The sequence below is a fragment of the Curcuma longa genome, unplaced genomic scaffold (assembly GCF_044706935.1).
Source record: "Curcuma longa cultivar G26 ecotype Majalengka, Jawa Barat unplaced genomic scaffold, ITB_CL_G26_1.1 contig_19166, whole genome shotgun sequence".
Taxonomy (NCBI): Eukaryota; Viridiplantae; Streptophyta; class Magnoliopsida; order Zingiberales; family Zingiberaceae; genus Curcuma; species Curcuma longa.
In genome coordinates, this window is record NW_027431018.1 from 21,582 (window position 1) to 39,148 (window position 17,567).

The 17,567-nt window shown below is 36.3% G+C and overlaps 1 protein-coding gene across 1 annotated transcript in view; it reads right to left on the reverse strand.

The window, feature by feature from the left end:
• Nucleotides 1-473: 473 nt before the first annotated feature.
• Nucleotides 474-17,567, reverse strand: part of LOC141817043 (uncharacterized) — a gene marked incomplete at its 5' end in the record, with an annotated part of 84,008 nt that continues 66,914 nt past the window's right edge. The window contains 7 exon segments of the mRNA XM_074704740.1: nt 474-797; nt 882-1,038; nt 1,822-1,892; nt 1,967-2,118; nt 2,484-2,739; nt 2,809-2,868; nt 3,036-3,123. Coding sequence (XP_074560841.1) covers nt 630-797; nt 882-1,038; nt 1,822-1,892; nt 1,967-2,118; nt 2,484-2,739; nt 2,809-2,868; nt 3,036-3,123 — 952 coding nt within the window.

Consider the following 17,567-nt stretch of genomic DNA (forward strand, 5'->3'; position numbering starts at 1 on the left):
AACACTAGCTTCTAGTTGGGGGCTTCAATTGTAAGTTGTGGGGTTTAGTTTGTGGTGATTTGGGGTAAGCCTTTCGGACTTTGGGTTCATTGGTCTGCCAGAATATAATATAGTAATGAATAATGAGGGGATGGTCAGAAAATTTTAGTTAATGCCAAATGAAGCTTGCCCTAAATGCCCAGTGATGAAAGAGAGGCTTTCACATCATCAGAGGGTCACCTGTAATAGCTGTCTAATGCTTGCGTTTGTTGATTGTTTGAAGAGGGAGTGCTATTACTTGTAATTGCTGTGTAATGCTTACGTTTGTCGATTGTTGGAAGAGGAAGGGAGTGCTATTACTTGTAATTGCTGTCTAATGCAGCAGATCCATCACTTACAACAGCCATTGCAGCAAGCATCTGGACCACATAAAAGATGTATGAAATATAAGTTCTGTCCAAAATCCAATACAAAGTTACTCCAATTGGAACTGTATTACACATTTGAGAAATTTAGACAGCATATATTCATCTGCAAAATAATATATTGTGATGAGAACCTGCAAGAACAAAGAATGTATCCCAAAAGAATAACAATTGAGCCGAGTAATTTCCAATAAATTCTATATCACCAAATCCTTAACGGGATTACTATAGCTTGTGCCTTTGCTGCCGTGTATACTCCCAAAGTGCTATGGCGCCACTGACATGAACATTGAGTGACCTGATGATCCCCAGTTGAGGAATCTCAACACAGCCATCCAGTACATGGATAATATCAACAGGAATACCTTCCTTCTCACGGCCTAAGACCAGAACCTGCAAATGAATGAGGTGTCGGACAATCACTAGTGTACAAGATTCCACTGAATTCAAGTAGGCTATGAGCAAACTATTGCTTACTGTTTTTGTAGGGAAGGAATACTGATCAAGGCGTGTGCTGTTTGCCGTCTGCTCAAGGCCCAAGATAGAAAAACCTTCTTTCCTTTTCTTTTCCAGGAAACCTTTGATATTGGAAATTGGAACCTCTATAATAGGTACCCATTTCTCAGCTGTCACACTGTGGAAGAAGCATTTGTTGAAGACTGGATTCTAAATGCAAGGAATTTACTCATGCATAAAACATCCAAATCTAAGGAATCAACTGATGACATGGCTTGGATGTTTCAATGATATATTTGGATTAGGTTTCTTCTCTACGATGAATACATTTTTCTGGAACTTCAACAATGGAAGCAAGCGACATAAAACAAAAAATTTTCAGATGTCATATGTTCGCTTATAGTTGATAAACCAAATGTGGTCTGTCTGATCAAGTCAGCATGAAGGCAATGACTTACCAGTTAAAATCAAACATGAGAAAGAGGTGAATAAACTCAAGTAAACCTAAAAGATTTCAGATGTTTTACCTCAGATCCCTACTGATCTTACAAATATTGCTAGGAATTTCAAAAAAAAAAAAAAAGCAGGCTAAATGAATTTTGCTGATTGAATAAAGCCAAGGGCCATGTGGATACTAAGCCAAGGGCCACGTGGATACCTTAGTCGGAGATAATTTTAAATTATCTTGTTTTCTTATATCATATTTTTCTTTTTCTTTACATGTATTAAAATTTTCATCAACTCATATTGTCCCATAATAGGGACACTGAAAAGTTTGTTTCAACCACCTAACAAAAAGGATTTCAAACTGTGGAGAAATTTTATCCAATCGCAGTTTGCAAGTTCGAAGGAGAAAAGAATTTGATTTTCTGGAATAAAATTATGGAACTCAATCTGCATGAGTGAAATTTTAAACTACTGTAACTACCTTAGAAGGATGACAAAAGAAGAAAAAACTAACCTGATAAGTTGGAATTGCTTGTCCTGCAGAATGCTAGCATCGGCAATAACCAAACCGGCTGCTTTGAATATCTATCCCAAAAGAAATCCTCAGGTTTAATTTAAGAGAACACTATGCAATCCAGCACATGCAAATAATAAGTTACCTCACAAGTTCGTGCTAAGCCAGCTAGATTTGGTATACGGTCAATCAACGAAGCTACAAGAATAAACTGTTGTTTCTGTTGTCTTATCCTCTCCAAAGCTTGATTCCTAACTTGCAATACTGAGCCAAAAAGCTGGTCTTCCTTCTCAAGGTCTGAACACAGCATAGATCCATGAGCTATGTTTACAGTACCACTTTAATCAAAGATATAAAGGAAGTTTCATTCCATGGATCCTATTACTACACAACGTAAGCTAACATCTTATAATTGTGGAGAAATTGCATCAGATTCTATGTTTTCCACGTGTAACATTACCTGTGACAACTAGCATAGGTGACCAAGAAGAAAACTACAATGCACGTACAACTCTAGAGGGAATGTTGCTTATTGGAAAAACACCAACAGCACTGACAATCGTGTCATTACTGAATTTAAGCATCTAAATTATTAAAATAAGACGCCATAGGAAACTAGGGGTTTCCCACCGAAAAGATGTCTCCTTCAAGAAGAAAATTACCTGAAAGTAATCTTGGAAACTCAACATCACCCGCCATGGTGATACTATCATCGTCAATAGAGGGCCTAACTTCATTCTGCAGTGTGATTTTCCTCTGGAAATCGAAATTAATATCCTTCAACATTGCTTGTGGTTCTTTAGAACTGCCATCAGGTAATTCTGCCATGTCCTTGCACATATTTATAGCATCAAAACGCTCATTCTTAATGATCATGGCATCCTTAGTCATGGAGAATCTAAGATCCTCTCTCACACCCTATATGTAGGGATGAAACATCAATAATTAACAATAAATATATAAGAGATTCAGATAACCAGTACTTACATTTAAAAAGTTGATTACTTGTTCCATCAATGAAATAGGCACGCATTCAAATTCAGATCCCTACGCAAGGAGGAAACAGACCTTGTAAGAGTAAAGAACCCAGCTTCTATAGTGAAAAAAACTATCCATGACACTACGTCAATTAAGACACATCTAACTAACTGTATAACCAAAATTTGATAACTTTAAGGGGGAACTGAGAACTTGTAGAGTTGAATATATTTGACCTCTTTCTGTACATCAAACACACCAGAAGGGGTTGCAGATAACTTGGGATCAAAAGCATTAAGCAGGCCTTCCATTGATGCCCTTAACCTGAATGTAAACGAAGATAAATCATCAAGTGCCAATATAATGCATAAAAAGAGGTTGATGAATGAGATATGCTGAGGAAAAATGTAGTCAAAGCTTCATTATCTTGCTACCATATTCCTACGTAGTAAAATAACCACTTGAAATCAAGAACATTTCAGCTTTAAACACAAAAAAATAATAACATTCAAGCCTTTTATATCGCGGAAGTAACCTATAAGAACAATAACCAAGTTTGGGTAATGCTTGGTAGATTGAGAAAAACACTGCCATTAGAAGTGCCTTTTACTGTAAAATCAATTAGAAGTGCATTTTATGTAAAACTCCATATGCTGCCTTCACACTGTTGGCACACACCACCTTCATGCTGTCGGCACACCACCTTCACATTGCCTGTAAAATTTTGCCTTCAGGACGTCCATACAATTCCATGTGGTGACATTCAGATTGACCACAGAGACTCACTTCCTCCTCTGCAACATTTGAGATCACCTCTCATTAAAATTCCAATGTCTCCAACCTAGTGGAATGTTTGATGACAGTTAAATCATCATTATAAGACACAAATTTAATAGAAACAATTATCTCCAATAATCCCAATTGGTGATCATGAGATATGAAGCCAAGGAAAGGGCAATTACCAACAAGATAGAAGAAAATTTTCTTTGTTATGGGACAATAGGAGAATTCTCAAAAGCAGTGAGGAAAACTTATTCATATAAAGAGAATATCCCAAAGCTCTTCAAGATAGCAAAAAATTTACATGATTTGCGGCAAGGAGAAATGAGAGTGACCTAATATTTCAACACTCTCATATAATATTCACAGAGTTGCCCTGAAGACAAAGTCTAAGTATAGGCAATTTGTTGAAAGAAAAAAACATAAATTTCTTTTGGGCTCAACAAAAATCTATTAACTATGAGGAAGAATTTAAGGGGCAAGGCCACAACTCAGCCCATGGGAAGTTTTTAGAGGTTCAAAGACAAGAGAGCAGAAAAAAGGTGATGTTGGGGACTCCAACTCCAACTGTAAAAAAAAACACTGAGACTCTAAGAAGAAGAAAAACCCATATTGTGAACATTGTCACAAGTTTGGTCACAATAAGAAAACATGCTGGAAGATTCATGGGAAACTTGCAAATTAAAAGCTCTCACACTCACAAAACTGAAGCAACATCGCAATCAAAGAAGAAAATTTTGTACAAATTGAGTCTAACACTTTTAGTAAAGAACAACTGGAGATTTTAAAGAAATTGATCAATCAATTGCAGCAGTTGTTCTACTCTAAAATTTTCTTTAGAGTAGAAATTTAATAATTGCCTTAAGTATTAGAAAAGATAAATTGAATTTATGAATTGTAGATTCAAGAGCTTCAAACAACTTGATTGGACATAGAGACTAACAAAATTTCAATGCATGTGATGGGTCACAAATTTCACCCATCACGAATAAACTCCACCATGGTCACTCCTAAGCCCAGATAAAACAAAGAGGCTGCATTAGGTTGTCAGTCAACGTAAAACATAGACATGTTATGTATGGATCCATTAAACTATTGCATTAATACTAAATTATTCCTCGGAAGAAAAATATTACAGGATCCGACTACAATGTCTCAGCAAGGGCTGTATCTCCATAAGCAATTAGGTGTAGTGTTAAATATGCAAGAGTTTCACACTATAGATTAAATAAGAACAAATATTATAGGAATTCCAATTGTTATACATTTGGAATATAAAACGTAGGAACGTTCATTGTCAAAGCAATGAAAGTAGTAAATACGATGATTAAGAGAAGAATTAACATTTTGTGTTTATAAGAGATAACATGAGTAGAGGAGAAGACAAAGATAATAGAGAATTCAAATTTTAAGTTATAGTATACAAGAAAAAATAAAATAAGAAATCGAGCAGGTATTGTTGTAGATAATTTGCTAAGAGACAAAATAGTAGTAGTAGTTAAGAAAGGAGATAGGATTATAGATCCAAAGATAGTGATAATAAAATAAACTATTAATGTAATTAGCATATATGCACCTCAAGTAGTTTCAGATGAAAACACCGAACATAGGTTTTCGAAAAACCTACATAATATAAACAAATTTGACAAACAAGATAATTTAAATAGGAAATCTAAATGGATATGTAGGAGTAAGAAATAAGGAGTATGATAGGATGGATCGGGCCTATGATTTTAAAACAAGAAATGAAGGAGAAAAATCTATATTAGATTTCGCAATAGCATATGAATTTATAATAGCTAATACATTTTTAAGAAGAAAGAAGAACACTTGGTCATGTTCAAAAGTGAAAATAATAAGTCAAAATTTGACATTAATATTGATTCAACTAGGATTGGGATAGGTTGATGACGAGCAAAGAGTTTGGATAGGTCAGTGACACTTGTGGAACAAAGAGTCGATAGCGAGGAAGAGGTTGACTATGAACTGGAATTAGGATGACCTTCGGACTATTGATATCCTATGCTCAAAAGAAGAGAGTTAAAAGGGGGTCGAGGCAAACCTTGGCAAGACCCCTTAGACACTCAAGTTAGACCTCAAAGATTCAAATGAGAGCGTAGCAAATTAGTGAAATAGCCGAGAATAATGTACCTCCTCGGCGTTGGTGTCATTAGGTTATATTGGGATGAAGAACAGTGAAAAACTATCATGCCTTTTCCCAAAGGACGCCCCTCTTTCATCTATACTAAATGGCATATTCCTTTATAATTGATGCAATTGTTTCATAATAACCACATAATCATATAATCCAAGGCTCTCAATGTTCGAGCGTACTCAGGAGCTCAATCCACTCGAGCGCTCGAGAACGCAACCACTTGGGTGCTCAAGAGCGGAACTACCAAAACGCTCGAGAACACAACCCACTCGGGCACTCGAGAACGTAACTCACTCAGTCGCACGGAAGCGCAATCACTAAGCACTCGGTGCTCAAGAATTCGACAACCTCAAACCATTCGGGCTCAAGCTCCCGCAATACTTCAACCCCTTTGGCAATTCGATAAATCAGCTGAGCATGATGACGTGGCTAGTTCAAGATTAGGCCACGCAGGTGCATCTTGTTGACTTGGGACAGACTGAATACTGATGATATCACATACGATCAAGAAGAGAGAGAAAATTATAAAAATTGCAAGGGCATCATAGGAGAAAAGCTAACCATCCAATATAGGTAAGTGGTGTTAGATACACACATCAAGGATAGTATCAATGAAAAAAGCATACATGACTCCTAAGATCAAGAGGTGAAAGTTAAAAGATAGGAAGCAAAGTATTTTTAGAGAGGCTAGGAGCACAATTATTAAGAGCACAATTATTAGAAGACATACATGGTGACTAAAATACAATATGAGATAAAATAGCGTCAAATTGGCACAACCAAATAAAGAATTTTGGTGCTACAATGAGGAAATACAAGAGAAAGTAATGGAAAAACAAACAACCTATAAGTTAATGTACACTTATAAGAACAAAGAAAACTTTAAAAAATATACAATAGCCAAAAAAGAAGTCAAGCAATGAGTGACGCCAAGAATAATTCTTTTAAATCCTTGTATCAACAACTTGATACAAAAGAAAAGGACATCTATACAACAATAAAGCGAGAGACAGTAAATAAAATAAGGGAACATACCCAAATAAGATGCATTAAAATTGAATATGATAGAGTACTAGTGAAGGATGAGAAAATAAGGGAGCTATGGAAAGTTTAAGTGACCAACTTAACTTAAGAAATTTAAATAAGCTAGAAAAGTATGAAAATGTAATTTTTATAGAGAATTCAAATTTCAAAAATAGAATAAGCATTAAATACGACGCAAAATGAAAAAGTAATTGAACCGGATGATATTCCAATAAAAGTATGGAAGTGCTTAGAGAAACAATATATTGAATGACTTATGAAGTCATTCAACCTAATATTGAAAACAAAAAAAAAATTTGATCATTGGAGGATAACTATTCTGGGTAAGTACTCTAGTTAACAATAAAGGAGAATTATAAAATTGTATTAATTATAGGGGCATTAAGCTAATAAATTATACCATAAAACTTTAGGAGAGTGATAGAAAAATGATTAAGAAGACCAAGATAATGGAAAATCAATTTGGATTCATGCTAGAATTTATATATCTTCTCATATAATTGATTGAAAAATAATGGGAATCGAAGAAAGATTTACATATGGTATTTATTGATTTAGAAAAAAATTATAATAGTTACCTAAGGGAAATTATATAGAGAATTATAAAAAATAAAGGTGTCATCATAATATATAATGCAACAATTAAGGATATATATGCATGTAATGACATGAATGAATACTCTAGGCGGATTATAACTAAAATGTTTCCTATAAAGATAGGGTTAAATCAAAGATCAACTTTAAATTCATGTCTTTTTACACTAGTCTTGGACGAACTCAATAGACACAATCAAGGCACGTGACCATGGTATATATTTTTTGCAGATGACATTGTTTTGGTCAATAAAACATGTGAAGGAGTAAATAAAAAACTTGAGCCTTGACGGAAAACACTAGAAGTAGAAAATTTTAGGCTTAATAGAGTAAAGATAGAATATATATAAAATTTAAATTTAATAATAGTAGACGTAGCAAGATAATTCTTAAAATATAAGATGACGAATTACAAGTTTTAAGTATCTGAGAACGTGTTTACAAAAGGATGAAGGGGTTGATATAGATGTTTTATATAAGATACAAGTAGTATGGTTGAAATGGAAGAGAGTATCTGGCGTTCTTTGTGATCGTAAAATAACTCTAAAGCTTAAAAGGAATCCTTACAAAATGACAATTAGACCTGCTCTGTTATATGAAGTAGAATGTTGGACAATGAAGTAGAATGTTAAGCTACAAAGCGGACATAAAGGTAGAAGATAAGAGTCATAGGGATAAGGATGTTAAGGTAAATGTGTGGACATACGAGAAAAAAAAAAAAGAAATGAGAATATTAGAAAGAAAGTCTAAGTTTCACTTATTGAAGAAAAACTTCAAAAGACACGAACAAGATACTACGGACATGATAGTTAGGCAATGTGAGACCATGACACATATGCACATTAATTAAAAAAGAAAACCAAATGAGACTTAGTTACCAATGATAAAATTTTAAATATATATGATATAGTAGAGAATCAAACCTAATGACATTGGAGGATCCATATAATTAACTTCACTTTTTAAACTATTTTCATAATCTTCCATACATGTCTTGATTTGCAATGTTAGAAGATTGAGATAAGATTTAAGCTAGAGGTGGTTGAGTTGATATTGGTGATATTAGAGGTAGATTGAGAGCACGCAAATCTAAACTTATTTAGTGTGTAGATGCTTCCCCCTAGAAATGAAAATTTAGAATGGCAAATAGTTCATTTTCAAGTAACATCCATGGATATAAAAACTTTTCAAGTGTACATACAAGTGCCCTAGAATGAAGCTTACCATGGTGTTATTTATGAACACATACAAACAAAAAAGAAAAAAGAAACTACCAAATACCTAAGCTACACAATCTGGATAAGAAGGGTTTGAATCAACTTTTTATCTCCAAGAATACAAGAAGAAGCTTAGTTGATCAAAAAGTAATAGTAAGAATGGCTTTTACCCAAAGATATTAGAGGCATTGTATTGGAATTGTGTTTTGTTAATTGGAATACCAAAAGAAAATCTTATTCCTCTTAAATTACTCTTTACATAAGAAGAGGTCTATTTATATACAAATTAAGAATCATTCAAAGGAAAGAATCCAATTAAGGAAACTATAATTAGACTAATTGACAACTACTTAATTGAGAATATATATTAACTAATATATACAGATAATACTCCCCCTCAAGTTAGAGCATCAATATTAATCAAGCCCAACTTATTACAAAGATAATTGTAAAATATTATGGAATCACTTGGGATATTACAAGACATAAGTCCCTATTTATATATGAATATAGGGACCTATTCTAGGAAAAATTATTCTATAAAGAAAAAACGAATTAAAAAAATATTTATCCCTAAATATTCTAACACTCCCCTTCAAATTGGAGAATATAAATCATATGTTCCCAGCTTGTTACATATGTAGTCAATTCGAGGACCTCTTAGTAACTTGGTGAATATATCTGCTAGTTGGTCTTGTGAGTTAACAAAACTTGTACATATTTCACCAGATATGACTTTTTCTCTGACAAAGTGATAGTCGACTTCAATATGTTTTGTCCTCTCATGAAAAATTGGATTCGAGGCGATATGCATAGCGTCTTGATTGTCACATATAAGTGACATTTGTGTAACCTCTCCAAATCTTAGCTCTTGAAGCAACTGTTTGAGCCATATAAGTTCCTGACTGCCTCCGCACTGGATCTTGCCACAACATTTTGCTTTTTGCTTTTCCAAGAAATAAGGTTATCTCCGACAAATATACAAAAACCAGAAGTAGATTTCCTATCAATGGGAGATCCTGCCCAATCTACATCAGAATACCCTACGACTCGAGTATGTCCTTTGTCTTCATACAAAAGACCCTTTCCTGGAGCACCTTTGATATATCGAATAATACGAGTCACAGCATCCCAATGTTCCTTGCATGGAGAGTTGAGAAACTGACTTACTACACTTACTGCAAATGAGATATCCGGACGAGTAACAGTAAGATAACTTAGTCTCCCTACTAATCGCCTGTATCGTTCAGGATCTGGAAGAGGCTCCCCCTGATTTGGCATAAGCTTGATATTAGGATCCATGGGGGTGTCAACTGTCTTTGAGTTTAACATGCATGTTTCTTCTAGAATATCCATTGCATACTTCCTTTGGGATATGATAATTCCATTTTTGGACTGTGCTACTTTTATCCCTAAAAAATATTTGAGTTTACCGAGATCTTTTGTCTGGAAGTGTTTAAAAAGATGTTTCACCTGTGAAATCCCGAGATGATCACTACCTGTGATAACAATATCATCGACATAAACTACTAAGTAGATGCAACCAGTAGATGAGTGTCGATAAAAAACAGAATGGTCAGCTTCACTCCGAATCATGCCAAATTGTTGGATTACAGTACTAAATCTACCAAACCATGCTCTGGGAGACTGTTTGAGGCCATATAAAGATTTCCGCAGTCGACATACAAAACTAGAAGACTCTCCCTGAGCAACAAAATACGGAGGTTGCTCCATATAGACTTTTTCGAGCAAGTCACCATGTAAGAAAGCATTTTTTATGCCCAACTAATAAAGAGGCCAATGTCGAATCGCAGCAATGGACAGGAATAGGCGCACAGAAGACATCTTGGCAACAGGAGAAAAAGTGTCCCCATAATCTAATCCGAAGATCTGAGTATAACCTTTAGCAACGAGGCGAGCTTTAAGCCGGTCAACCTTTCCATCTGGACCAACTTTCACCGTATACACCCATCGACAACCGACAACTAACTTCCTTGATGGTAGAGGAACGAGATCCCAAGTCCCACTGCTCTACAAGGCACACATTTCATCCAGCATAGCCTGTTTCCATCCTGGATGGGCAAAGGCATCACCTGCAGTCTTCGGGAGAGAAACAGACGACAAGGAGGAAAGACAAGCAAAATAGGAAGGAGAAACATGATGATAACTCAAAAAAACATAATGAGGAGAAGGATTACGAGTGGAACGCATACCTTTCCGAAGTGTAATGGGAATATCAGTCTCAGGAGATGGGACCAGAGGACGAGGTGAAAGACTTGGCTCCAAAGATGTGTCCATGGCAGTATCAGTGGTGTTCGGCGGCAAAGCAGGACGAGGACGACGCTGATAAACCTGCAATGGAGGAGATGTCCTCGGAGGCGACAGCGACTCCTCCAGAGGATAAAAGATAGTCATTGGTGCAGACGTAGAAGGAGAAAACTCAGACGGAGATCCGTTAGGCCCAAAAAATGAAACCGAATCAAAGAATGTGACATCAGCAGAGATGAAGTACCGACGGAGAGTAGGAGAATAACACTTGTACCCTTTCTGAGAACGTGGGTACCCAAGAAAGACACACTTATGAAACCGGGGAGAAAGTTTATCAATGCCAGGATCGAGAGCATGAGTAAAGCATATAGAACCAAAGACCTTAGGTGGTAAAGGGTGAAGAGACTGATGAGAATAAAGAATATGATGAGGTATTTAACCTTGTAGAGTGGACGAAGGCATGCGATTGATGAGATAACACGCAGTAAGTACAGCGTCACCCCAAAACTGAAGAGGAACATGAGAATGGAGAAGAAGAGTCCGGGTGGTTTCAAGAAGATGACGATTCTTGCGTTCAGCAACTCCATTTTGTTGAGGGGTATGAGGACAAGATGTCCGATACAATACACCATGAGATGCCAAGAAGGTCTAAAATGAAGTAGATAGATACTCACGTGCATTATCACTCTGTAAGGTTCGAAGAGAAATACCAATGTAGAAGCATGATTCGGAGTGATTCGGGAAAGAAAGAAAGAAAAGAAAGAAAAAGAAGAAAGGGATGGGCGACGGCTAGGGTTTGGCGGATAAACCTAACCCTAATTCGGGAAAGAAAGAAAGAAAAGAAAGAAAAAGAAGAAAGGGATGGGCGACGGCTAGGGTTTGGCGGATAAACCTAATCCTAACCTCGCTCTGATACCATGTAAAATATTATGGAATCACTTGGGATATTACAAGACATAAGTCCCTATTTATATATGAATATAGGGACCTATTCTAGAAAAAATTATTCTATAAAGAAAAAACGAATTAAAAGAATATTTATCCCTAAATATTCTAACAATAATCAACCTGACATTTAATGTTTTTGTAAAGATGTCCCCTAGTTGCTCTCCAATCTTCAGATATCATGTATTACAACGAAATGACAATTTATTTCAATGTGCTTAGTTCGCTCATGAAACACGGAATTTGATGCAATGTGAATAGCGAGTTGATTATCACACCACAATTTTATTGGTATTGAAATTTCAAATCCTACTTCAGTCAACAGTTGATACATCCATATTATCTCACATACAGACTGTGTCATAACCCTATATTCTGACTCTGCACTAGATCGTGACACAACATTTTGCTTTTTACTCTTCCATGAGACTAAATTTCTTCCAACAAAAATACAATAATCTGAAATAGATCTTCTATCCATTTTAGAACCTGCCCAATTTGCATCTGAAAAACCTTCAATATGAGTATACCCATGATTTTTATATACGATACCCCGTCTGGGTACTCCCTTCAAATAACACAAAATTTGCTCTAACGTTGTCCAATGATTAACTGTTGGAGATGGCATAAACTGACTAACAATAGTAGTGAAGAGGGATGGGAAAGTATTGATCATCGAATTAGGAATTCAACTCCGATACCATTTGACATAGCTAAATAGAAGAAAAACGATACGATCCTCACCTAGAGGAAAGCTCTGATATCATTTGACACAGCACGGTAGAGCGAATAAAGATACAATCCCCATCTAGAGGAAAGTTATTGATGCTCACCATAAGAAAAAAAATTGAAAACTTTATTAACTTAAAACTTATGTATTACATGGGATTTTAACCCCTTTTATAGTTTGATAACACAACTTATTTTTTATAAAATAACAGATTTTTTAAATAGAATCTTAATTTATTCTAATAAAAACCTAATAGACTTTGCTAAGACACTAAACAACTTTTTAGAAGTTCCAACTAATTATAAAATTAACGACTTAGATACCTTTTAATAAAATTAAATTCTTTATTGTATTATTCTCTTCAACTAAAAAATATTTGACTCTATCAAGTGGGAAGGTAAAGCAGTTACGAAATGGAGACGACTTTTTAGCCTCAACAATTGTCTTTTTAATATCGATGTGTTTGCTTATTTTATCGAGTAGAAAGGTGTAATAGCTGTGATGTGGAGATGCCTTTTTAATTAAATCGAGCAGTTGTTAGTCTTTTTCTTCAATCATTATCTTATTTATGCTAATATATTTCTTTATCTGCATTACAAGTATTCGGTCAACCTTACCTTACTTGACTCATCCAATTTATATAATAGTCAACCTCTAACAAAGGTTGATTATATCAAAAATCTCCTAAAAAATCTCTGAAACATGTTTCACTAACAAACATATTACTCAAACATGAAAACATAATTCATATCATGCTCATCCTTGATTAGGGTTAATTGCAATAATAATCTCCCCTTTTAAAATTTGACAATATGTGTTAGGCTCACCTAACATTCTAAATTTTATCTATGATGCCAAAACTAGGTAAAGGTTTCCTAACTGATATGCTTTAGTTCTCTCCCTTATGAAATGTAATCAATTTGCTCCATAGATCATGAATGCTCTTATATTAACCTATCCTACACAAAGCATCATTGGGCAAAACTTCAATTAAAAATATTGCTACCTTATTATTTGCCTCCAACGTTTGAACTTTGTTCATCAGTCCATTTACTTCTTTTCCTTTTTTATTCCTTGGAGCCTCATAATAATTTATGATGTACTTCATCCATGACCTCTGTAAAATAATATGAAATCTTATTTTATTACAAGAGATAAGCCCCTATTTATACACGAATATAGGGGTCTATTCTAGGAGAATCATTCTATAAAAAAGAAATACAAAATATTTATCGTTAATAGAATATTTATCCCTAAATATTCTAACACTCCCCCTCAAGCTGGAGAATATAAATCATATGTACTCAACTTGTTACATATGTAGTCAATTCGAGGACCTCTCAGTGACTTGGTGAATATATCTGGTAGTTAATCTTGTGAGTTAACAAAACTAGTAGATATTACACCAGATATGACTTTTTCTCTGACAAAGTGACAGTCGACTTCAATATGCTTTGTTCTCTCATGAAAAACTGAATTCGAGGCGATATGCATAGTGGTTTGATTGTCACACATAAGTGGCATTTGTGTAACCTCTCCAAATCTTAGCTCTTGAAGCAATTATTTGAATCATATAAGTTCTTGACTGGCTATGATCATAGCTCGATATTCTATCTTTGCACTGTATCTTACCACAATATTATGCTTTTTTGCTTTTCCAAGAAATAAAGTTATCTCCGACAAATATACAAAAACTAGAAGTAGATTTCCTATCAATGGGAGATCTTGCCCAATCTGCAGCAGAATAGTCTATGACTCGAGTATGTCCTTTGTCTCCGTACAAAAGGTCCTTTTCTAAGGCACCTCTGATATATCAGATAATGCGTGTCACAACATCCCAATGTTCCTTGCATGAAGAATTGAGAAACTCACTTACTACACTTACTGCAAAAGAGATATCCGGACGAGTAACAGTAAGGTAGCTTAATCTCCCTACTAATCGTCTGTATCGTTGAGGATCTGGAAGAGGCTCCTCCTGATTTGGCATGAGCTTGACATTAAAATCTATAGGTGTGTCAACTGTCTTTGAGTTTAACATGTTTGTTTCTTCTAGAATATCCATTGCATACTTTTTTTGGGATATGATAATCCCATCTTTGGACTGTGCTACTTCTATCCCCAAAAAATATTTTGAGTTTGCCGAGATCTTTTGTCTGAAAATGTTTGAAAAGATATTATTTTACCTATGAAATTCCGAGATGATCACTACATGTGATAACAATATCAACATAAACTACTAAGTAGATACAACCAGTAGATGAGTAACGATAAAAGACTGAATGGCCAACCTCACTCCGAGTCATGCCAAACTGTTGAATTATAGTACTAAATCTATCGAACCATGCTCTGGGAGACTACTTGAGCCTATATAAAGATTTCTGCAGGCGACATACAAGACCAGAAGACTCCTTTTGAGCAATAAAACACGAAGGTTGCTCCATGTAGACTTCCTCGAGCAGATCACCATGTAAGAAAACATTTTTGATGTCTAACTAATAAAGAGGCTAATGTCGAATTGCAGCAATGGATAGGAATAAGCGCACAAAGGATAGCTTAGCAACAAGAGAAAAAGTATCCCCATAATTCAATCTGAAGATCTAAGTATATCCTTTAGCAACGAGGCGAGCCTTAAGCCGATCAAATTTTCCGTCTAGACCAACCTTCACTGTATATACCCATCGACAACCGACAACTGACTTCCCTAGCGGTAGAGGAACGAGGTCCCAAGTCTCACTGCTCTGTAAGGCACACATTTCATTGAGCATAGTCTGTATCCATCCTAGATAGACAAAGGCATCACCTGTAGTCTTGGGAAGAAAAACAGACGAAAAGAGGAAAGACAAGCAAAATAGGAATGACAAACACGATGATAACTCAAAGAAACATAATGAGGAGAAGAATTATAAGTGGAACGCATACCTTTCCGAAGTGCAATGGGAATATCAGACTCAGGAGATGGGACCGGAGGACGAGGTGAAAGACTTGGCTCCAAAAATGTGTCCATGGCAGTGTCAGTGGTGGTCGGCGATAAAGCAGGACGAAAACGACGCTGAAAAAACTACAATGGAGGAGATGCTTCCAGAGGCGACAGAGACTCCTCCGGAGGATAAAAGATAGTCATTGGTGCGTGTGTAGGAGAAAACTCGAACGGAGATCCATTAGGCCCAAAAAATAAAACTGAATCAAAGAACGTGACATCAGTAGAGATGAAGTACTGACGGAGAGTAAGGAAATAATACTTGTACCATTTCTGAGACCATGGGTACCCAAGGAAGACACACTTATGAGACCGAGGAAAGAGTTTGTCAATGTCAGGATCGAGAGCATGAGCAAAACATATAGAACTAAAGACCTTAGGTGGTAAAAAATGAAGAGACTGATGAGGATAAAAAACATGATGAGGTATTTGACCTTGCAAAATGGAGGAAGGCATGCGATTGATGAGATAACACGCAGTAAGTATAGCGTCACCCAAAACTGAAGAGGAACATGAGAATGGAGAAGAAGAGTCCGAGTGATCTCAAGAAGATAGCGATTCTTATGTTCAGCAACTCCATTCTGTTGAGGGATATGAGGAGAAGACGTCCGATGTAACACACCATGAGACGTCAAGAAGGTCTGAAATGGAGTAGATAGATACTCACATACATTATCACTCTGTAAGGTTCGAAGAGAAATACCAAATGAAGATTTAATTTCATAGAAAAAAGATTGAAAAAGCGAAAACAACTCCGATCGATCCTTCATCAGATATAATCAAGTACAACGGGAAAAATCATCTATAAAGGTAACAAAGTATCATGACCTTAATGTAGAAGAAACACGACTCGGACCCTAAACATCGAAATGAATCAAAATAAAATGTGACGTAGCCCGACTCACAGTGCGAGGAGAAAAAGAACTACGAACATGCTTTCCTAATTAACATGATTCACAAAATAAAGAATCTAAGTGAGAAAGACCAGGATATAATTGTTTCAACTTGGATGTCCTAACTGAGCATGAATTATCTGCCGCCGCCGAACCAACAAGAGAGGACTGTTGAAGCCGATATAGGCCATGAGACTCATATCCGAAGCTAATCATCCTCCCCGTACTCCGGTCCTGTAAGGAAACAGAGGATTTAATAAACGAGATGACACAATCAAAAGACCGAGTAAGCTGACTAATTAATAATAAATTAAAAGGAGCATCGGGAACATAAAGAACATTATAAATAGAATTTGACGGAGAAGGATGAATAATACCAACACCCTGGGACTGAATTTGAGAACCATTTGCCATGGTGACAAAAGGTAAATAACCAGAAGTAGAGAGAGAAGAAAAAAGTGATCTATTACCAGTGATATGATCGGTGGTCCCGGAATCAAGAACCCAAAAACTCGAAGAGTGAGATATACCAGCAAAGGAATTACTAGTGAGTGCAACGACAACAGGGGAATCAAAGACCTTTCGATCCTCATACCATTTCAGAAAGTCGTTATAGGAAAACGGTGGGGTCGGATTTGGTGGCAATTGTGAAGTGGAAACTGAAGGAGCGACAGAACTCTGGATGATCTGTGTAGCACGAGAAGGTCGACCATATAGACTCTAATATTTATCAATCATGTATCCTGGTCAGTGGCAATGATTACACCAAGGGTGTCCTTCGCTACCCTTATGAGGTGGAAGTTTGTTGTTGTTTCGAGAGACCAAAGTTGATAAATAGGGAAGCATACCGAAGGCCTGTTTCGCCATCCAAAGCATTCACGCGCTGCTCGCTCTCTATGAAGAGCGCGAGCTCGTGACCTAACCACCTCCACCGTCGCTACTTCTGGGAGGGAGAAAGCGAGGAGGGAAAAAGGATGGGGGAGCGATCTAAATCGTACCTTTTGTATTTGCTCCTGGCGGCACTGGTTGTTGAGCGTCCTACGGCCCAATGTCGGTGCGACCACCGCCGAGAGACGCCACGCCAACACAGGGATGCAGCGCAAGAATCTCGTCGAGGAAGACGCGACGGGGAAGACCTGCGCCTGGCTGATGCGTAGCGACGAGA